The sequence below is a fragment of the Phallusia mammillata genome, chromosome 4 (genome assembly GCF_965637545.1).
Source record: "Phallusia mammillata chromosome 4, kaPhaMamm4.hap1.1, whole genome shotgun sequence".
NCBI classification, from domain to species: Eukaryota; Metazoa; Chordata; class Ascidiacea; order Phlebobranchia; family Ascidiidae; genus Phallusia; species Phallusia mammillata.
In genome coordinates this window covers 14,635,666-14,657,883 of record NC_137255.1, presented here as the reverse complement: position 1 = coordinate 14,657,883, position 22,218 = coordinate 14,635,666, and the positions used below count along the sequence as shown (strand labels likewise).

At 39.0% G+C, this 22,218-nt stretch overlaps 3 protein-coding genes across 5 annotated transcripts; 2 read left to right on the top strand and 1 right to left on the bottom strand.

Annotated features, from left to right (window-relative positions):
* Window positions 1–62: 62 nt before the first annotated feature.
* Window positions 63–3,151, top strand: LOC145222822 (uncharacterized). Of its 3 annotated transcripts, none has more exons than XM_080089036.1 (7): window positions 63–405; window positions 732–964; window positions 1,164–1,242; window positions 1,294–1,409; window positions 1,684–1,812; window positions 1,893–1,960; window positions 2,028–3,151. In XM_080089036.1, exons 1-7 carry the CDS (start codon window positions 188–190, stop codon window positions 2,085–2,087), a joined length of 903 nt encoding a protein of 300 aa, XP_079945162.1. In that variant the 5' UTR covers window positions 63–187; the 3' UTR covers window positions 2,088–3,151. The 3 variants fall into 3 exon arrangements, with proteins under 3 accessions (XP_079945162.1, XP_079945161.1, XP_079945160.1); XM_080089035.1 differs by having other exon boundaries at window positions 1,684–1,824; XM_080089034.1 differs by having other exon boundaries at window positions 1,684–1,830.
* A 3,573-nt stretch (window positions 3,152–6,724) lies between these two features.
* LOC145224655 (pancreatic triacylglycerol lipase-like) lies at window positions 6,725–12,841 on the top strand. Its single transcript, XM_080091194.1, has 10 exons — window positions 6,725–7,298; window positions 7,368–7,627; window positions 7,703–7,882; window positions 7,954–8,197; window positions 8,645–8,743; window positions 10,523–10,647; window positions 10,730–10,880; window positions 10,972–11,098; window positions 11,209–11,406; window positions 11,487–12,841. Exons 1-10 carry the CDS (start codon window positions 7,184–7,186, stop codon window positions 11,710–11,712), a joined length of 1,725 nt encoding a protein of 574 aa, XP_079947320.1. The 5' UTR covers window positions 6,725–7,183; the 3' UTR covers window positions 11,713–12,841.
* Window positions 12,842–14,229: 1,388 nt separating this feature from the next.
* On the bottom strand, window positions 14,230–22,194 carry LOC145223799 (uncharacterized protein C1orf87-like). Its single transcript, XM_080090186.1, has 12 exons — window positions 21,885–22,194; window positions 21,569–21,713; window positions 20,476–20,587; window positions 20,194–20,332; window positions 19,799–19,938; window positions 19,636–19,729; window positions 18,604–18,801; window positions 18,219–18,344; window positions 17,587–17,744; window positions 16,177–16,299; window positions 15,594–15,737; window positions 14,230–14,958 (listed from the first exon to the last, which is right to left on the bottom strand). Exons 1-12 carry the CDS (start codon window positions 22,001–22,003, stop codon window positions 14,768–14,770), a joined length of 1,689 nt encoding a protein of 562 aa, XP_079946312.1. The 5' UTR covers window positions 22,004–22,194; the 3' UTR covers window positions 14,230–14,767.
* Window positions 22,195–22,218: the final 24 nt, after the last annotated feature.

Here is a 22,218-nt window from a genome sequence, read left to right as displayed (position 1 = left end):
GGTTTCGTTACGCCCCAATAAAAACGCTTGTCACGCTCTGTGGAAGTGTTTGTAAAATATTGAAAGGTGATTGTTGATGTTTGTAAGTTGAAACAGGTGTTTTAAATACCAGGCAGCCAAAGCGCTGTAAAAACATCCAAATGATAAGTATATTTTTAACTGATTTGTGTATTGCGCAGTGGGCTGCATGCAAAGTAATATGAACTGTTCAATGCCCAACTGCAATGCTTCGTTCAAAAGAAGTAAGACATCACCAGAGCACATTTCCATCTTTAAAGTGCTAAGGCCAGAGTTTGCTAAATCTGAGGAAGAGAGAATTCACCGTGAGAAGCTGAGACGTACATTGTTAAGTGTGCGTGATTCTTCAAGAGGTGATAGAATAAAGGAATTACTGCACAAAGAAACGCAAGTATAAATCGATACATCTAAAATCGTTATTATAACTTAAGCCATTTAAACTCGTCTTGTACATAGCTAGATGTACCATTAAATATTTACTAGAAACAAGTAGATAAGAAAGGTTTAGTTTTATCCAGTTTTTTTGCTTTCCTAGCAAGAAGCATCAAAATCTAAACTATTCTGTGTTAAATGCATCCAGTTAAACCTGCAGTAATGTAATGCAAAAAAATACACAGTTTCTCTTCAATTGTATTTTGTACAGCTGATTAGTCTGGATTAACTTTTGACTATTTTTTTATTTATTAGAGCTTCAATACTGTTTTTTTTATTAGAGCTTCAATATGTGAAAGACACTTCAAACCAGAAGATATTATTTGGAAAGGGTCAAGAAAAAGTCTCAGGATTGGTGCAATTCCTACTTTTTACAAACCCAGAAACAGTGTGTTGTGGAAAAACAAAGCAAAAACCCATACAGCAGCACGTCATCACAAACCTAAAAATATTTTGCACAGCAGTATTGAACATTTGATCAACTCAGCAAACAAACTGAGCTTCCCTTACAAAGGTGGGCTATGTCCAAAAGGTTTGCAGTGTGTTGTTTTTGCAGCAATGTTTTTTTGTTTTTTGGGGGATGCATCTTGACTTAAAGAAAAGTTAATCAATGCCTCCCAAGTCCCAACCATCATGTTTCTTTTCAACTTAAGACTTACAAGTGTTTGCTGGAAAAAAATATTGATTGATATAAAGCTCACTTTTCAATGCAGAATCTTGGATATTTTATAAACAAGATGATGGGATTGTTTTTGAGCAACACGAAAAAACATTAGCTGTACCCACTACAAGGTAGGAAATTGAGCACACAAAAGTCAAGAAAAAAAAATCCTTAATTTGCAGGATTAGGTTTGATAAAGAGGCGAATGTTTCTGAGGTTACATATTCAGGTTGGAGGATTGAACTTGGCATATTTAGCCACATCAAACCTAGAACTAGCAAACTACCTGTGGTTCTTGGTAGGTTTTTTTTTATGCAATCATATAAACTGATTATGTTTACTATTTTTATGGTTTGCAGTTTATTATTAGTTGATAACCGTTAATTGATTGGCTTGTTTGATACCTTTTCTGTACCTGATAAGTTTTTTGTACTTTGTAAACTTAATCCATAAGCTAATGAAACTAATTTCAACCACCACCTTAAATAGTTTTGAAATAACTTTACTGAGACAAACTATGTGTGTTGTGTAAATTTAATAATGTGTATTCTTGTGTATTTGTATTATAACAGGTGGATTTCAAAAATATCAACTGTGTCAGGGATCAAACACCAAATCAAACATTACTAAGGATCATATTATTTTAAAAATTGACTTCAACAACATAATGACCACAAAAACTATCAACAGATCATATCAATGTACAGGAGTTGGTAAAGGTTTTTCGAATTTTGCTTTGGAAATTGGAGTTTTTAGAAAAGTGTTTGTTGTATTTTTGTAGTTTTGTTTGGATCAAAACAGACAGTATGCAACAAGTGTGCATCATTATCCTGTAACAAAAATATTCAGGTAAGACCAATATCTGTTATCAGGCTTGTTTAACAAAGTAATAAAAATTGCTAGTTTGTCCTTTTAGAGACAAAATGAAGATGCATCTACTGTATGTGGCGAAACTGTGAACGGTCGGCCATTTTAGACAAAAAAATACTCAACAAGAAAACTAACCAATTAGTAACCTGACTAAGGAAGAGTGACATTTAGGAAACTGAAATGAAAATGTCATACAAATACAAATCTTTGTGGCACACAATATTTTTAACTGTGCAAATGAAAGTTGTGTTGTCTACTGACGTCAAACATTTTGCATGGTCTTTGGTCTCTATATCGGGCGCAACTTGTGAATTACGGACTACTCCAAAATTTTGGATGCATATAAGGGATAAAAAAAGTTGTTATTCGTAACTTTGTGTTTGTTTGTTTTTTCGTTGGACACGTTTGTTATGTTGCTGTTCGTATGTGTTTTTTAAGGTTTAAACCTTTTCAAATTTACGCACAATATAACCGAAGTTCGACCCTGATTGACGCAGCGGTCAACAGGCTCCTTAAACATGGAAATTTTAGAACAAAATACTGGCTATATAACCCAGAAGTTTTTTTTTTGCATTGTTGGTTTGTGTATAACAAAATGTTACAAAGCATTTAGTAACTATTATTTAGATTCACTCGTTTCTTACCTTTTACCGCCAAATATCCGCTTTTTGTTCATTGTTCCTTTTAACTCATTTATTGTGCTGAAATTTGTAGCAATGGTATATAGCAGTGGTCGGCAACCGACGGTCCGCGGCTCGGTACCGGGCCGCGAGGAGTTCGTTACCGGTCCATATTATTTTTCAGGTTAAATGCTATAAAACATTTTGCCTATGTATCCCGGGACTGATAAACTCATTTAAGTGTTTTTATTGCTAAATATTTGTAGTTTTTTGAAGACCGGTCCGCGATAAAATTTCACTTTTAAGAACGGTCCGCAGTGCAAAAAAGGTTGCCGACCCCTGGTATATAGGATGCTCATTATGTGCTTTTTAATAATTCGGCAAAATTGGTACAGTGATTACTCGTACAAGTATGTGTAAAAACGCAAAACTTTTGTGCTCCAGACTCTGCACCACACGCGGCGCCGCAAAAGTGATCAACAAATTCACGATCGGCGCTTGAAGATTCCTGTTGTTTACTCACTCGCGAATAAACTTGTCAAAAGATGAACTGCATTTATAAGCTTAGTAGATTAACATATAAATCTTGCAAAAAACAATCAGTCTTGTAAAAACAAACATGTTGTTAAATACCAGATAAATCGGGACCCCAATCTAAGTTAGGTAACAAACATTTATGTGATGTTTGTATTTAACCATTTGTAAGATGGAGTATATTTACTATTTAGCGTGATAATTGGGGGAGTATAAGATACAAAGAGCACTTAATCGACAGAATATACAGCTTTGAGTAACAAATAAATAAACATGCATCAATTCTCTACATTACATATTCTTTCCATGCGTATCAATATTACGTTTTGTAAATCGTGAACCCGACTCGATTATTCAGGAAATGCCATTTACAAACACCACCTTTTGGCACATTGACATTGTTAATGAAATGCGCAAATGTCATTACAATTATTGGAAAACCAAGCAAGCTTTTACGTTCTTAAATTAGCTGCATTATCTATTCTTTCAATCTATTTTAATTTTCCGTTTTGAAAAACAGTAATCCCGACTCCATAATTAGATCTCAGAGCCCCGCCAAGTCCATCCCTTCTCCTGCGAAACGTTAAGGTCCCGCCAAGACTATAACCCTTCTCCTGCGAGACTGCACAGCCCCGACAATGACCAAATTTTCTCCTACGAGAGCACAGCCCCGCCAAGTCCACCCCTCTTCTTGCGAAACGCCCGAACCCCGTCAAGTGTAACAATTTTCCGACGAAACCTCACAACACCGCCAATTCCTCCGCTTCTCCTGTGAGACCTCTGAGCCCAACCAAGTCGTCCCTTCTCTTGCGAAATCTCAGAGCCCAGCCAAGTCCATCACTTCTCTTGCGAAACGCCGAGCCCGCCAAGTTTAACAATTCTCCAACGAAACCTCAAAACACCGCCAAGCCCACCCATGTTCCTATAAAACCTCTGAGCCAGCCAAGTCATTCCCTTCTCCTGCGAAACCTCAGAACCCCGTCAAGTCTTGGTAAATCTCAGAACCTCGCAGAAGTACCACCATCTCTTGCGAGACTCTAGAGTCCTTTTTGCAACTGGTAAACAATCAAACATAGTGTATTATTCAAAAACATTTTTGAAACATGAAAGTCAATTTTATTCACGCAAGCGTGCAGGGCGAACTTACGGTAAGATGGCCTACGTCAACGCCATGAAGACTTTACATGAACGCTTTGCTGATTCTGTGCAACAACTCCTAAAAAATGTCAGAAACACTACTGATTCCGTTTACAATTTAGTCTATAGTTGAATCTGATTAAAAAAGCACGCAATGCGACCGACTTTTACTGTAAGGTTTTGCCAAATATCTGCAATTTCGGACAGTACAAAAGTGACAGGGAGCCGTTGTTCCTGCTTTTTATATTTTGTCCCGACAACGACTTTGTTGTCGCAACATGTAAGCGTGTAGCAGGTCTCGTTTGGATTACAATTTTTTTTAACAAAATAAAAATTGTAAATTAGGCTCTTGTTATGCCATGTAATCAAACGTTATATCAATGCTGCGATTTGTGCGCTATTTGTCCTTAGCTATTTGGTTCTTATACGTACACAGCTTTGACTCAAAACGCATTAAGTCCAACTCTGATAAAAACGAGTTAGTTAACATATAAGGTTGTTGATCATTATCTTGCACGAACTTTTCTCGCCCTGATCTGTGTGGTTACATCTTCGTGAATTATTAGCATAAGAAATTTTCAACGACAAAAATTTATAAATTTCTTAAAAATTTTAAATTTATAACGAAATTGTTTGCAGTGACCAAGTTGTGAAAGATAACGTTTTGTTGTAGATTCACCAGAAACACCCACTCAAAATCATTTTATTTTTTACTTTATTTCCTAATTTAATCGAATATTTCACAGTCTATTTGTCTAGGCCTATATTGAGGTTTAATACGATTACGGATTCTTGTTTACTCTATTAGGCCTGTGTAAAGCCGAAATTAGTACCGAATTCCAACACGAGATTGCCATTTGCATTTTTAAGGGGGGCACAGATCCTACAGGGTTCCTTGAAGGGGACCACGAAGCCAAAACGTTACTTTTAGGGAGCCACGGTCCACGAAAGGTTGAGAACCACTGCCCTACTACAACATAACCATCATTTTCTTGTATTGTGGTTTAAAAAATCCGAAAAGTCGCTTATTCTGTATGATTACATGAAACCCTGGGCATAAGCGTTTTTTTCGTTTGACGAATTAAGTTTTCGAAACAGCAGACTTAGGCGTTGGTTGAGAATTCATGTAGGCCTAAATGTAATGTGCAAACTAAAGCAGGGACAAAGTTTTTCTTAACTACTTGTGGTCTTTCAAATGACTTAAATAATTGCTGGATGAATTCCACTTTGCAAGTGGCTTAAAGGTGGTTTGTTCAGAACATACAAGGAAAGCTAGCTGGTTACATGTGCAGTTTAGTAGTGCATACAAAATTTACATTGGGAGTTGGGACGTTTTCTCTTTAAGCCTTATATTTCTGCCGATGTTTAAAGACACCCGTATCAAACAACACATCGTCGTCCGGTGTCGCCAAGGAGCAAAAATGCACGATTAGACCCGAGAAGCTTGACGTCCGTTTTGACCGAAGGAAACCTAGATCGGAAAACGATTTCGAACGCCTTTTCACACAGTATGTCGCCCATGTACTCTTGTCGTGCTGATTATTCTTTATTGAGCCTAGTAATGGGATCTTACAACTACGAGTGCTGAGCAAAAAATGTTTTGCTTGTAGTTTTCTGTTTTGCCCAGGGCAAACATAAGATAATTTTAACCAAGTTTCAACAAAACTTAATGAAGAATGTCTTCGTAGGCTTAAAAAAACTTTTCCCCGTCACAAACTGTAATTGTAATTGTAACGTCACAACTGCTGTTGTTTAGTTGGAGAGGAATTCGTTCAGTTTTTACTTTTTAATTCACTGTTTGTACTTCAGTGCTTAAAGAGGCCGGCATGTTCGTCCCATTCACAGGAACTGAGCTCAAAACAGTATGGTAACGCAGGCGCGGTCTGTATTAGTCACCTCAATTACCACAGCAACGAAACAAAAAGAAACAAACGGGAGCCAGCAGAGAAAAAACGCTGGCAAAAGGAGTTTACTCCAGGACATTCACGAGTGGCACAGTGCGGGGTTATGTCAGGTCAAAATTCACCAACCACACAAAATGTGCTTTATCACTGCAACAGATGAACTACGTTATGGATAGATTTGAAATATTATTGGAAGTATTAGTATATTACCAAATGTGAACTTTAAGTAATTAATTGTTAAAATCTGACGGAAAACGTTAATAGCTCATAACCTTATCAAAAGTGTCTTAAATATCGTTAAAACGCCGCACCAAACGTGGAAACAATAAAATGCATGACATAAGACACTTTTGTTGTTTTTCAACTGCAAGTGTACGCCAGGATTCTCTGACAATTCGAAGGACAGTGCTTCATTCCACTACGAACAGGCGTATTGAAAATAAAGCCTTCTGATTGGTTGACGTCGTATCGCCTGACCCCGTGTCGGGAATTGGAAGAACGTACTACGAGGTCATCGGAGCGTAAAAGCCGGTTGATGTGCTGTGGCGTCGTTCAGTGCGGACGTGTTATGACTTGGAAAGGGAAACGTGCGTATTCAAGTTGTAGAACGATGATGAACAGGTTGTTAATTTATTCTTATTTGATGTTGAATAAAGAGAGCCTTTACTGACAGTGAACAAATTATTTCATATGTGTTACTTGAAGAAACGGTGTTTGTCTTTGAATAAACGTAAACTTTCAGTTACAGCCGTCAAATAAATTCATATTGTCAGTAACTGCAGAAATACAACTGTTGTAGAGACCATGTAGGTTGAGAGGAAATAAGAAGTAAGCCACAAGCAACCTGCTGGTTAACCTACTAAATCGATAAGCCTTTTGTAGTAGTTTTACGTTTTATTTTTTGTAGTTTCAGTGTTGTCCATTCACATTAAAGTGCATAAATAGCACAAAATTTAAACTAATAACCGTTGTGTCTGAAAACTACAACCAGTCAGCAGACGCACACTATGAAACGTGGAACTTACCATAATTTTGACACCTATTCTGTGACACAAATCAAGACTTCAGTGAAGTTGCTGTTATTCTACTTGGCAATTGCTTTTCACACAGAGAAAACCTCCGGTATGTCAAAACAGTTTGTAATCAGTTAAAGGATTTAGTAGCCCCATTTTTATTTTCTGCCACTATTAGGTTTAAGGCACAAGCATTCAGCTGGAAATGAAAATAAGCAGACGGTTTGTTACCAGCATCTAGGATGCTTCAGTATACTTCCTCCATTTTCACCCAAGATGCCGCTTCCAATGTCACCGAAGCAGATTCAGACAAAGTACCATTTGTTCACTCGTAGCAACCCAGAAGAAGGTCAGCTTATTGAACCTGAAAGCCAGAACCTGACCAACTCGTATTTTGACTCAGCAAAGCCAACGAAAATTCTTGTTCATGGATATGCGGTAAGCATGCTGAACGAAAACATCAACTTAAGTTTTAGATTTTTCAACATTAACGTGTGTTTGTCTTACTTTCAGTTTATAGAGGCACGTCTTGCCAAATGGGTCCCTGAAGTAACGGCGGCAATTTTGTACAAAGAAGACGTGAACGTTATTCAAGTCAATTGGGTGATCGGAGCTCATGTTGCCTACGATAACGCAGTCTCAAACACTAGAGTTGTTGGTGCACAAGTTGCCCATTTAATAAAAACACTAATGGTAAGCATACCAACCCATCGTGTGTTTTTACTGATGAGTTCAACACCAATAGAACGATTGTTAAATTTAAGGCGAACCACGGGGCCCATGCCGAGGACTTCCACCTAATTGGATTCAGCCTTGGTGCGCATGTCACTGGTTTTGCTGGAAAGAAAGTACAGGAGAGCGGAAAGCGTTACAAAGTTGGGCGTATCACTGGTCTTGATCCAGCCAATCCTGGTTTCAACCATGATAACGCCTCAGTGCGCCTGGATAAAACAGACGCGAAATTCGTGGATGTTATACACACGGATACAAGCACTTTGTTTGGCATGGGTAAGCACCTTCTAAATATATGTTTGTCGCTGTTTTTTTTTCCTTTAGACTCTTTTTAATGGCTCGTGAGTCTGTTGTGTAATTTAAGCTACGGTATGCTATATAACAGGGGTGTCATAACGACGCTTTGGTCCGTCACCTTGTTGAGCACCGTTACGTGTATTAGCGATTTTCTTTTCATCGCCTCCCAGTAATGGCGTGGTGGCATCATAAGGGCGGTGTATGAATACGCTGGTTCTGTAATTTAATAGGAACAGGTCGGGAGCGCCACACAATTGATCAAGTAAAGTTGGTCACGGTATCATAGGCCTTCCACCACTCGGGCTTTTGTGATTTTCACGGTTTATCCGGTTCTACACAAAAAAGCATCTGGGCCTAAGCTTGTGCCATATCGGACTTCGCGCCATTTTGTTAGCCATACGTGTAACCCATTTTTGTATTTTACAGCAAACGGACTAAATCGTAACCTCGGACACATCGACTTTTATCCAAACGGCGGTGCCGACCAAACTGGCTGTCACGATGGCTCGAAGCACTGGATTAAAGGTATTGAATTAGACTAGTAATAGTAGAAAAACATGCATCAGGCTTCGGTATAATATTACAATACTAAAGTACGTATGTTACGCTGCCACTTTGCGCCTTGGGATTTACTTCGACCTTGTTGCCAACCTATAAAAGTATACATAGCTGTCACGTGACGTCATCGCACCCGCGTTGTTGACGTCATTAATGATAGAGAAGGCTATTCGCTGAGCGCGGTGGGCGTGACAGGATATTAAGAGCGTCTGGTTGCCAAGCCTTAGCGAATAAAAATCGATTTTCCCTTTTCCCGTGAATAAAGCGTATGTAAATGTGAGTCCAGTGATGTTTGTCGGTTCCTATGTTTTTAGTTGGTACAAAAGCTTATGCATCGGTTCATTTGATATCTTGTTTGATTTTGGCTGTTGAAGTGTGCGCAAACACGATTTTGAAGTGGCAAGTCAAGCGTTAAACATACAATCTGCATTTGATTATCACAGCGTAGTCATACTCAAATCACTGCGCAATCACGTTTAAAGCCAGTGGTCGCGGACGATAGATGTATGGCTGGGCTTGTTTGACGAACAAGGTTGCCGTCAACATTCTTCATGATGTGAAAGTGCACAGTTTGAAAATTTACCAGCGTCACGGACATGCATTAGTGCAGCGTGCTCGAGCGTGTCAGTTTGGGTAAAACAAAACAAATGGTGGTACAGTGTATTTCCAGTCGGCAAATCATCTTCTTTTACGTTGGTTTCCAGTCAATGAGGGCGGGCGCTATGGTGTGACGTCACCAAGACGTCAAATATTTATTTAGCGTGAACGTTCGTTTGTCCTAGGCGGGATTTTCTCTTCCAAGACGTTGTATCTTCCAAGACGGCCATTGGCTTAGAGGAAAACGGCACATAATCGAAAGTCCTGCAGCACGGTTACCTCGTATACGTATTGACTTACGATCACATGCGACTTTACGCCACAATCACGTGATGACACGTTGCCTCGCGACGACCATTGTGCCGGCCACTCTTATTCATCTCAGCACTCAATTCAGGAATGCCACCGACTCACTTGTCTCGCGATTCTCGGCTTAGCGACTGCCACGCCATTTTCTCTCTGTCTTACATGACTCGATAGTGCCCTAGAGTAACCTTTTATTGATCCACGAATCCATTCGATTTCAGTTCAAATTTGGTCTGGCTTACGAAGATTTACTTTTTTTGTTTTCTTCGTGAAATCCCATTGTTTAGATTCAACTTTGTGCGTTTATACTTTTTACATGGATAAAAACGCCGAACGATTTTATTACGGTTAACAATTGATGATTCGTGTTTAAACATCCGATTAGGATAATGCGAGGGGTTACTCCGGCTCAGTCGACGTCATAGGCCGCGTCTCATCGTCGGGTTACTGTTGGTCACATTTTTGGCACCTGCGCGTGACGGTTAAAACGATGGCGCCACTCGTTTGCACATGAATTTCAAAGGTGCCTACTGGTAAGGTGTCAAAAATCGTTGCATGCAGCCTGTATACTCCACATCATGTTGTTGCGGGTCTTAAGTCGAGCTAGAAATAAACTTTACGTACCACATTCACACAGACTGAACCTTTCCGTACTGTTAAATAACATACGCCCGCGGGGATATATTGTGTCTTGCTCATGATTACCTGCCCTTCCGCTTCGGGCTTTACGTAAAATAGCTGATGGAATTTTTGCTGTAGTTATGAAATGTTTGGTTATTCCCATAAAAGCACGAAACCCTGTTCGTATTTAACGTTGATCAAAACTTGTGATTTGGTTTACAGCTGTAACAGACATGACGATGTGCGACCATCTACGTGCACCAATGTTATTTAAACACAGCATCAATGCCACTGGACCTGAAAACGAAATGGATGGTTACAAGTGCGACAGCTTCGAGAAATTCAAGGTAAGCACACGAATTAAACATACGACAACACTTGTAAGCCAACGTTTGCATTTTACTAACTCTCGTACGTGTACGTTTACAGCGCGGGACCTGCCTTCGATGCAGAGGACGCGGGGGTAAACACAAGGGAGGAAATCGCTGCCGACAGATGGGTTACTGGGCAACGCCTCTTCGTGGAAAACAGAACCAAGTGCAGTATTACCTTGTGACCAGCGGCCAAGCTCCATTTACAGGTGAATTTTTAGTTTAGTTTTACCCCAATTAATTTTTTGATTTGTTTTGCTTAGAGATGTAAGTGATTTTAAACGATTTATTTTTCTTTAGTCAAGCACTATCAAGTCCAAATCCACTGGTGGAATCACACGGATGCATCTCCGTCCGGGTTCAAGGCCAAACTGTTTCTTACACTGCACGGCGAAAATGACACCTCGAAGGAAATCGCATTAAATGAGTAAGTGAGCAAGTTCAGATAATCCTGTCTGACATATGTCACCAATATCTATTAATTGACTCGCAGTATTTTACACGACTTGGAATAATGAAATCGATTTTTCATTACAGCGGAACGACGTTTCACGTGGTAGCGGGCCAAACTACCAGGTTTCTGATCACGCAAGACAGCGAACAAGATGTCGGTCAAATTGAACGGATTACCTTTCGGTGGGAACAGCCTTCTTGTTGGAACTTTTTCTTTAACTGTCACCGCGAAAATGTACGACTAAAGCGAATCAAGATTTTTGATGCTGCTGAACAACGCCGGTAAGAATAATAACATCTCTATAAGCTTCTTATTTTCTCTTATTTGGTCTTTGTGTTTAACACCCGTATCATTTGTGCAGGTATTTGTACACGCCGTTAAGCAGATCCAGCAAAAGCCGATACCTGACGCAGGAAGTTCAGCCTGACATACCGTTTGAACTTATACGACGCCCATACAAGGAATCGAAACCTATCCGCTATCTAGTTCATCCAGCCATCGTTGATCCAAACTCCAAATCTCACACAACAAAACTCGGCTCTTCAAGTGATTCGGCATCGTCAAAATCAAGTAGCGAAGATGTATAACGAAGACCCGCTTACTACAAGCAAAAAACAAATCTCGGCCTTCGGGGCGCGCACACGGTCCGGAGTTACGCAGCTCGCCAATAAAGTGTCCCAGCATCAAGTGATTATTGAATTGAATTTGACGATTTAGCAAAATTCTGGGTCGCAGCATCTCGCGAAAGCCATTTGCCATGTATGGTACACGTCGTTTATTTTCTACGCTCAAAGTTTAATATTTATTTATTTATATTTATTATTCATATGATTGATATTATTTATTGCCACGTTACAGAATTGTTCTGTACCATCCGTGTAAGCATGCAAATGTACAGCTACGGCACATTGGAGATTAGAGGTTCGCGTTATATATGGTTTCCGAAGTACAAAAACGAAAACAAGAACCACTGTGCACATAGCAACATTGCTGTGTAACAACCACTCGCGTGGAACCTTATTTGCGCCATTTTAGTTGGATGTTCCTGTGCTATATTCTTTTGCCCCCCCACCAATTAAGAACGTTACAAACCCCCCTCCTCCAACACGTCACACAATGACGTCATATGTTTCTCGCGCTACCACGTGTCACAACAGCATCACTCATGCGATCATACTCGATCTCTACTTGAAATGTTTCCTGTGAACGTGTGGTGTAACCCTAACACGTCATCGCTTGTGCTGACGTCACAACTTTCCATTTCCGGTGCTTCATTTCCGATTTCAAATCCTCCCTCGCCACGTTCGCTGTTTACCGCTATTTACCACAAGTGCCTGCATGGTCGAGTGAGTGACCCATCGACTGCCTTCCCTTTTATGATGTGATCTTGCGTGTAAAAAACACACGCCCTTGTAGCTAAATTCACGTGCAATAGGAAGTGGACAATTTCACTGACGAAGGGACACCCGACAATTACCAAGCTTTCGAATATTGCAAATACGAAACAAATTTTTGGGATTCGACTTTTTCGCCACAGACTGATGTTCAATTTTTCTTGTGTTATTTTTTTGCGTACGCGCCACTTCAGAAAACAGCCGAGCAATTGCTGATTTCAAGCCCTTGGCGTCCAGTTCACTGTGATGTTCGGTTTTTGCAACTTTTTTGTTTGGTGATCACGCGGTTTTGTTGATTCTCTATTACATGTCGTTACACATATTTGCTGCGTGCTGTCAATGGCAGGAGTTGCAAGATACAGATTTCTTAGTAGGATTAGTCAGGCGGCGAAGGGTCGAGTCATTCCACAGATATACCAAGCTTGTCATCACCTACTGAGCCCGATTCCAAACAACACAAAGAATCCCGTTTCACCTTGTTCCCGTTATATCTCACGTCTAGAGTTCCATAAGCGAGTTTAGGGTTTCATAATATTATTAAGCGTGGTACGACCCACAGTGAGCTGAGAGTAATGTGTTCTGTTGTGTGTATTGTTTCGAAAACGGACTTGTTTTATAACGAAGGGCTAATGTTTCGACCGCCGCTAATTTCCAACAGTGCAAAGTCGAAGTTTTGAGATCTCCAAAGACGAATGTTGGGACGACTTTGGACTGGGTGTCGACAAGGCGGGGTCACACACCTCCCTTGTTGTACACATGGTTTTAATGGGAAATTCCCTAATGACTTTCCGAAAGTTTTCCGGGTACTTTACTTCTAGTATCGAAATTCGGAAGTAATCTTGGGGCGCGTGTTGAGTAACCTTATTGAATAGGTTTTAGGTTATGTGAAATTTATGAAGATAGAAAAGCATTCATACCAACAACATTGGGAATTCCTTATGGTACGGTATTCATAAGTCAGACATGACGATTTATTTCCTTCATACTAAATACATTGAAATACGACTAGTGGCATATGGCGTTAGTATTTAGTTTTTCCTATGCGATCAATTGATTTATATCCCTCGGTCCCCTGGCGATGACGGAACGACGTACTGTTGATCACGTGGAAATCAATTGACTTTTATGAATGGTTGTTCTGGGAGGAGGAACTGCCAACTGGCGTGGCACAGAAATGTACAAGGGGGCGTATTTGACCCCAGCATCAAGATATTACTCATTGCGACAGTAAAGGAATGCTTGTAAAGTTTCGCCAACGCTTAGAATAACATTTTTATTCATGACAAAAATAGGACGCCTTGCAGAACAAAAACACCCCTTATACAGGAACCAATAAAACGAACGCATTTGAAAGAGGTATTGCCACAACAAAGGTAACGCCTATTCACATGAATCCATGAAAATCCCTGCTATTGTGGTTGCTACCCCGTTTCTAATACTAAAGTTTTCTTCTGCTTCTTTCTACTTCGTGTTTTGGTTTTGCTTTCTGTCTGTCTGTGATGTCAAAAACTTATAAGGTCGTTTCCTACTTCGACAACGAAACTTCCAGAGAGAAATATTTCTGTTTGTTGGGTTGCAAAAGCTGGAAACTATTTTTAGTAAATTTGGAAGTTTCTTGTAAAAGCTGTTCTCTATACTTAACCCACTATTCGTTACTCCCAAATAGCAGGCAACAGGCTACTCTGCCACGACACACAATTCTCTAAACTCAAAACAATCATACCAAACTTTAAAATGTTTACAAAAATATTTAAGAAAATTTACAATGATTTCCAAACACTGCGACCAGCCAAAACCAGGCTATATTTTATGCGTGAGATTTATTATCGCAATAACTATCTACGATAAAAGTTGTGTACAGGAGCTATGAATGTGCGATAGAAGAAGAGGCAAAATTAGTCGTACTGTATGAAAATTGTATACCACAGTGTAGCGCAAGTGAAAAATGGAAACACTATAACTGTTTTTGAGGATTGACGCAACCATAGCGAGGTGCAATGATAAATGTAAGGCGCGTGATTGTGAAATCGCATCTGTTAAAACAAAAGTTCAAAGGCACTACGTCTAAAATAGAAAATACAAATCCAACACCACGGTTACTGCATGTCATGGCCGCCAATCACACGGCAAAACAGATGTAACAAAATTACCCCTACGTACGCGATACACGAATGCATACAAGCGCTACATCTACAGGACCGAGTATGGCGTGATGTTGCACGCCTTGATCGGTTCGTCCTTCGACCTGTCAATCATGCGCAAGGCTTGCGAGATTCTCCAACAGTTTGTCCACAGAAACTGTTTGGTCAGAGACGTCCTTGCTATGTGACGTCACCGCTCGTGTTATCGCTTCTTTTAGTTGATGTTTCGAGAATCCGAGGCTGTATATCAGGTTGTAGTTGTTCGCCATTCGCGCGACTTCGGCTCTTGGTAAAGCGTCTGTATTTTGAAAATAATCGATATGTTTTCAAGGATACGTTAACACTCTTAACAAGTTTGCCCAAGCAGTGAAAGCAAACAATGGCCTAGTGGCATTAGCGATTTTGATAAACAGTGCACAACTTCCACTATTCGGTTGTGATTGTTGACCGAGGCAGCATGCCGTCACGACTGAGCGATAACGCAAACCACCATATTTGGCATATTGTATATTTGTTGGTGAAACAACACCAGCATATGGCAAAGCAGTGCAGCTTATCAGAGGTTCCATCAAAAGACCATATGCCTCGAGCTATTCAGACAATTAAACGGCGTTCAGTCAACAATAGCTCTTTTGCGCCCCAAGCGAAATATGTACGTAAGTGTTGTTGCTATGTTTAGTACAAAATAAATAGTGGTTAAATACCTTTTATGATTTACACCACAGGTTTCAATGCACAAACAAAAGCATTTTTCATTGCTGCAAATTTAACAAGATACCTGCTATGTTTTGCTCCTGATATTAATAATAAAAATTTGCCAATATAATATTTTATTTGAAGTAGTGCTGGAGGCTTGGGCAACCAATTGCAAACAATTTTTTGTACGAAATTGTTTACTCAGCAACAACGGAAAACAAAGTTTGGCAGACAAACCACTTTTGTAAGGGTGATAGTTGCGCAGAGCATGTGCCAGTCGAGTAAAGTTTCTGATCCAGGTTTCGGTTTTCCTCATTTCGGATGCAATCATATTTTGTTGATCCTCGCGTCCAATCGGCCGAGGTTCACGCTCGTCCCAACCTGCAAATACAACATGTTTACATGATGCTAACTGTCACTGCAACCATATAACTGCCCTAAGGTCATGAAAAATACAAAACATGTAACACTGACGTTCGTGTGCTGCCAGTTTGGAAAATGCGTTTTAAAATTTGCAGTGTCAGTTGTTTGTTACTCAGGTTTGTGTAATGAAATATGTTTCAGCACAACTCTGTTAAACAAAAAAGATAGATTTGTATATCGAATATCACCGATCAAGAATTAAGCGACGAAGTGTTTCGGTAAATGCGGTTTCCACGTTAAGCAAATACGGGCATTACGCCAACTGGTCAACACGTAACAGTATCTGTCATGAATTTTAATTAGTTTGGACCAAAAGCTGGGACCATTTTAAACACGCCGTATTGTATAGATTCCTGGACGCAAGACGAATTGTTCGGGTAAAATTAACATTCCTTACCTGTAGACATGTGTCGGCTCTGTTTGGACGACGCCAACGAAGCGATATCGGCACTTGGTGATCTCACAAGACTTTTTCTCGCAAAACGTGAATCGACGGGGGGCGAATCATCCAGAATACCGTCTGCAATGCAGAAAAGTACATGTATTTTTATCAGTGGGTTGTAGATGTAGACATACGGGCAGACGCTTTGCAACCATATATTTACAATAATGTTGTTAATTGGCAGGCAATGACTTGCATTATTTGTTTGAAAATATTCACCAAAGGCTAACATTTCAGCAGGGTTTGCGCCATATAACGACAAAAAAATATACAAAAACATATGCAAGGTCGGTAATAGGGTGTTGGGCCCAAATTTGAAAAAAACCCTACAAAATCCATTAGTCATGTAAACACGACTGAATCCGCATTACATCATTATACGTTTTCAATGTGTCCATGAACACGCAGCATACAGGGTGTGTATAATAAAATGCTGAGGTCATTATTTGCATGCACATACCAGACAGGCATTAAAGTGTCCATTCATAAGTTTTAGTTGGTTGTACTTTGACCAGGAACAATTTCTTTAACATGATCCTATTTAAATATAGGAAGAAATACACCATGATTCGAGTCAAATAAGTTTAAGAGGCATGTTAACCTAGCACCGGCGGTCACTGAAAACACAGATCAACTGAGTTGGCTGATAAATCGCCTGTTTTAACCGGCAAAGCGGAAGTAAACAGGGCGTACAATGTGTGCAATCCCGCAACACGAGAATTGCGTCATTCGCAAAGTCAAGTCTTTGTACAGCTTGTTGGAAAAGCCACGCATCGATCACGAGCAAACACGTTGGCAACACGCCTGTTGCTAAGTAAAGTTGCATTACAACAGGATTGTGATTTTGCAACATGCAGCATGCTTTAGCTTGGCGGCAAACCAGACGTGGTGTGCGTGCTCCAAAAGCACGTTTCATAAAGTACTTGTACAACAAACTGCTGAACAAAATTGCAGAAAACAAGCTTCAAAAAACTGACTGAGAAACACTTCTTATTTTTAGCACAAAGCACTTTAAAAAAACATAATTATTTATATCCGATGCCAACACGAAACGTGAGAGCGGATAACCCCTAAATTTAAAGCCGAACGCAAAAGCATACCCGTTATTTCAACATGAATTTTATTCAGAAAAGGCGATGCGAAAATCTTGTGGAAATTGGCTTAGTTCAAGTTAGAGAAAGTTGCTTTTCCAAATTTATATTAAACTATTGAGTTTCATCATGCAAACGTTCTTCGCAATTTAAAACGCACCAAGACAAATTTATTCCCAAGTCCTATGTTGACGTCAGTTACGAGGGTTAGGCTACCATGTGAGATACCAATGCTGAACAGAGAGCAACTGGAGTTTATTCATGTCATACATACTATGTGTGGATGGGTGACCGTCACTCCACACCCCACTAGCGGATATCTTGGTTGGATTTGTTGGTGTTTTAGCAGGACTGGCAAGTGTCTTTGAGTTTTTCGCATCCGCGGCCAGTCGCTCATCAGCACAAGCCAGAAGATCGACAAATTCTCTCCAGCTAAAATGCACAATGATATGAAAAAGTTCAAAAACATGTGTGTCAACCGAGCCAGTCACCTTACCCTAAACATTATTTTGCAGTAAAGTTTTTCATGGTGTTGATTTAAACGTTACATAAAACAGCATCAAACGACTACCGCTTTTTTATTGGATGATGTAGGCCTACATACAGTAGTTATAATTGTAGGGGTGAGTGCCTATTTCAATCGATTGTTTAGCACAGTGGTCGGCAACCGCCGGTCCGCGAGGAGTTTGTTACCGGGCCGTACAAATTTTCAGGGTAAATGCTATAAAACATTTTGCCCATGTAGCCCGGGGATGATAAACTAATTTGAGCGTTTTTATTGCTAAATAATTTTTGTTTTTTGAAGACCGGTCCGCGATAAAATTTCACTTTCAAAAAGGGTCCGCAGAGCAAAAAAGGTTGCCGACCCCTGGTTTAGCGTCACACACGGTTGCAATGTCGACTAACTTGATGTTTCCGTGCGACGTCTCGGTGGTTTGAAGCATCTTTAAGATTACCGAACTCGTCAAAGGGAGACGTTGTTCCACGCAAATTCTTTCCACCACGTACGATGGCAGTTCACCGTTTGCAAGCCTAAAACGTGTTGCTTAAGCTTAGTGTTTATGATGAAAATGCAGCACTCTCGCGCCCTCTAAGTGGCTTGAAATGTCAGGTTACATAGAAACGATTAACCCTTTTATGCGACTTACCGTTACCAGAGCGTGAATGATCTCTAAATTAAAGTTAATCTGATAATGACCCGTCCAACGTATAAGTTCAAAACAATGTTGAAATAAAATATTTCTTATTCAAAACATGGAATTCAAGATTTTGTTAACAAAAATTGTGGTACCTGTCTGCCATTGAAAACGCAGCATTTAGATTTCTTAAATCAATTTCGTCAGATCCATTTAATTGCATTCGAAGCAAACTTAGAAGCTTTTCATTAGCTTCACTTCCTTGTGTATGAAGTGTCAGCTTTAACGGGGACTTTGCTTGATCAGGACTCTTGGCAGGGAAAATCTTTGAGACATTGGGCTGTTGGGGAATCCTGGAATATAATTTTTGACAATAAGACTTCATTTCCCAGACAGTTTTAATTTACCCCAATCATCATTTGGTATAATTGTTACAAATTGGCAATTTGATTTCAGCCAAAAAAACATTGGTGTGTAGTTCAGTAGTTCTCAAACTGTGCGTCGCGACGCCCTGCTGCGTCGTTTCAATTTTCGAAGGGCGTCGCAGAATATTTCCGTTTCGTGGCATTTTTGTTGTATCAACAAACACAACTTTAATAATAAGTATCCACATTGACTTTTGTTCGCTGGTGCGTCGCAAGTCCAGAAAACTTTTCCAGAGGCGTCGCAACAAAAAAAGTTTAAGAACCACTAGTGTAGTTGGTTATTACTGAAATCCCAATAACTCGCATTTAACATCTGGTATAAAAACTACACAGAACAAAATCATTTATAAATGTTACTGGAATGGATATATATTACACAAAACCGAGGCCTCATCATTTTGCATTTAAAAACATGTAACTTCATGTAATGACAAAGATTTTGTTAACTCTGTTCCCTTCATTTTAATGGTCAATTTAACCACTTAAGCATAGTGATATTAAGCTACAATAAATTAGACAATACGAGAACATAAATAAATAATGAGCCAATGCTAAATTTTTGTTTGTCGAGTATACAATATATTGTTCCTAATATAAGCACCCTTCAAATATTTCATCCTTAGACAATGGGGTGGCTGTACAAACCACTTGAGCATACAGTGTATATATGATGGACAGTTATGCCTCCCAAAGTTATACCTGATTTGTCAGTTATTAAATATATTTTATCATGTAAAAGTGTAACAATGCAAAGGTCCTCACATTTTTGTCTTGTTTGTTTTTGTGGATTGTGATAAACAATAGGACAGAAACTGCAAAAGTTTTTCATAGTTGACTGATCTTGTCTCATGTCTGTCTGCAAAGCAATTAGTTTAATGTTAAATGCAACAGGTACAACTTTAAGGGAACAGATTTCTTTACTAACCCCGAAATTTGTGTAACAGCAATTTAAGAGTGGACATTTTGATTGGAAGGTCATATCTCATGGCAACAAGGTTTAGCTGTGCTTCATTTACAAAACCAGTCAAGTGTCGATCAAAACCAGTCAATTCAATGTACATGTCCCTGTTATCAACAAAACAAATATTGGCATAACATTGTACAATAAAATACTTTTGTGAAAACAATAAGAATATTTTGTCTTCTAAACAACGATCACCATGTAATCAATAAACACATGATAAAGAACAGAAACACTAGTACTGGTTACCCTGATTAAACACAGTTTGGAAGTAATATCACAGCTTAGAAGTTATCCATTTAAAAGTTAAAAACATTGTACAAAATCTGCTATTTTTGACGTCGCATAGACAATCTAACTTTAGCTTGTCATGTCGAAATCCATGCATTTGATTTGAAATAAGAGATTCCAATGCATCACCATCGCTAGGCTTGTCTTTCAACGATTCTCTGTGTACATCATTTTTAGAAAACTCATTTGGATGTGCTTCAGCATTGCCTGAAAAAGGGAAAGACACATTTAATTTACCATTTTTAAACAGTTGTTGATTCTCTAATAACGATATTTGAAGCAAAACATTTTGTAATTGCCTGTTGATCAAAAGTACAGTTTATAAAAAAATTACATTTAACAAAACATACCTGCAGGCTGTGATGCTCCAATTGGAGGTAGAATTGGATGTTTATTTAAAAGAGGAACTCCATGACGAAATGATCGACTGCGATCACCATTTGGAGAAGTGTACGAAGTCACCTATGATATAAAACATTTGCTATTTTCTTAAATTTTGTTCACATGTGTGGGTAAATCCAAAGTATAGTATATGGGGGAATAGGTATGCCATTGGTTAAAAAATTGTCACAAACTAAAAAAAAATCATGACCACTGCTTAATATAAATGGGGTCAATCTGATTTTGCGATATGAGCCATATTAACTCAATTATGTTTGGGTGGTGGTAAATACTGCATGCTAAACCATTTAGTATGTCGCATGGTTTGTGGAATGTGAGAATATAAGTACCAACAAGGGTTAATGAGACAAGATTGTAGTGTTATTGTAATTACAAACCCTTACCCCAACCCGAATAGCTCAAACTGTTAACACTTTCAAAAGTCGCAAAAAAATAATTTTCTGATGAAGTATATTTATGTTCATTACAAGTCCATTAAAAGATCATGCAGTATTCACGTATTTAGTAACTGGCCATATTTAATACTACCACTAATTTTTCACATGCAAAACGCCTTTGTAAAAATAGATGTAAAGGATATTTTACTTATTGATAGCTGCCAACTACGGTATTCATGCAAGTTGGTTATTTCACTATTCACAAAACTCCTTTTTAAACCTGGTAGTTACATTAGTTCATACTGACATGTTATGCAATTGCTTCTCAACCTTTTTTCACTTTAAAATCCCTCTTTGAAAATTGCATTACACAATGTGCCCCCATTCCCTGCTCTTTATTAACACATTAGAAATTACTAGAATGTGTTCATATTTACATTACAATTAAACAACTTATGGTTATGTTTGAATAAAACAGTCTTGTCAGGAACAACTTTGATTTAACATTTTTTTAGCCATAAAAACAAGAGGTGACTCAAGGAAATGCCGTCGCATCACAAAACAGTCCAAATAAAACTGTAGAGTCACTTCTTGTGCCAAAACAAATTTGTGACATTGATAAAATTATTTGCAACCCTCTCACAAGTGCTTGGTGACCCAATACCTGTCTTGCAAGTTGATGTTGCTTTGCAGTATTAAAACCATGTTGAAGATCTGAATACTCATAGCTTCTAAAGAAAGGTTGTGTCAGCATAGAGGGTGTACCATGTGGCCCTCTTGGGGGTGAAATTTTGTCCTCCGTATTAACCCTAAAAGAGCAAAATTTATTTTGATAGACACATCACTTGAAAAAAAATGTACTTAACTTTTAATCAAACAAATAACTTCTGTAATTAGAGGGTTTATCTTTTATGTGAAAGGCCAACAGCATGTTTTTCTGTTTCAAGAACTACAAAAACGAAAATTCACAATAGTTTTACCCTGAAGCCGACTCGTCTTTGTCAGCCAATATTTCAACTCGTTTTCCACCAACTATTTTAACTTCCAAAACAGGCGTGTTGTCCGTTCCAAAAGGCGCATTTTGTGTCACCCAATTCATCAGCCTGTCTGACTTGATGCGTAACTTTCTGTTGTAAAACACACAGACTAATACTGTTTAAAGACTAAGACTGACATACTGTACACCAAAGACGCAATCTTGTCCTGGAGAACGGAACACACTTTACAAAAATCCCACACTTGCCATGAAGTGCGGTGCTTGGAGTTGTAGCAACTATTTTAACACCGTCGCAAACATAATCACCAATCATTGTG

Bases quoted from the DNA above. Each gene is read 5' to 3' on its own strand.
- LOC145222822 (XM_080089034.1), top strand. From the start codon at position 188: ATGCAAAGTAATATGAACTGTTCAATGCCCAACTGCAATGCTTCGTTC. The intron at 1,243-1,293 runs GTAGGAAATTGA...CTTAATTTGCAG, and splicing joins TTAGCTGTACCCACTACAAG to GATTAGGTTTGATAAAGAGG. The intron at 1,410-1,683 runs GTAGGTTTTTTT...GTATTATAACAG, and splicing joins CAAACTACCTGTGGTTCTTG to GTGGATTTCAAAAATATCAA.
- LOC145224655 (XM_080091194.1), top strand. From the start codon at position 7,184: ATGAAACGTGGAACTTACCATAATTTTGACACCTATTCTGTGACACAA. The intron at 8,744-10,522 runs GTATTGAATTAG...TTTGGTTTACAG, and splicing joins CTCGAAGCACTGGATTAAAG to CTGTAACAGACATGACGATG. The intron at 10,881-10,971 runs GTGAATTTTTAG...ATTTTTCTTTAG, and splicing joins CGGCCAAGCTCCATTTACAG to TCAAGCACTATCAAGTCCAA.
- LOC145223799 (XM_080090186.1), bottom strand. From the start codon at position 22,003: ATGAATTGGGTGACACAAAATGCGCCTTTTGGAACGGACAACACGCCT. The intron at 21,714-21,884 runs GTAAAACTATTG...TTGCTCTTTTAG, and splicing joins AAAGACGAGTCGGCTTCAGG to GGTTAATACGGAGGACAAAA. The intron at 18,345-18,603 runs GTACCACAATTT...AACACGTTTTAG, and splicing joins GCGTTTTCAATGGCAGACAG to GCTTGCAAACGGTGAACTGC.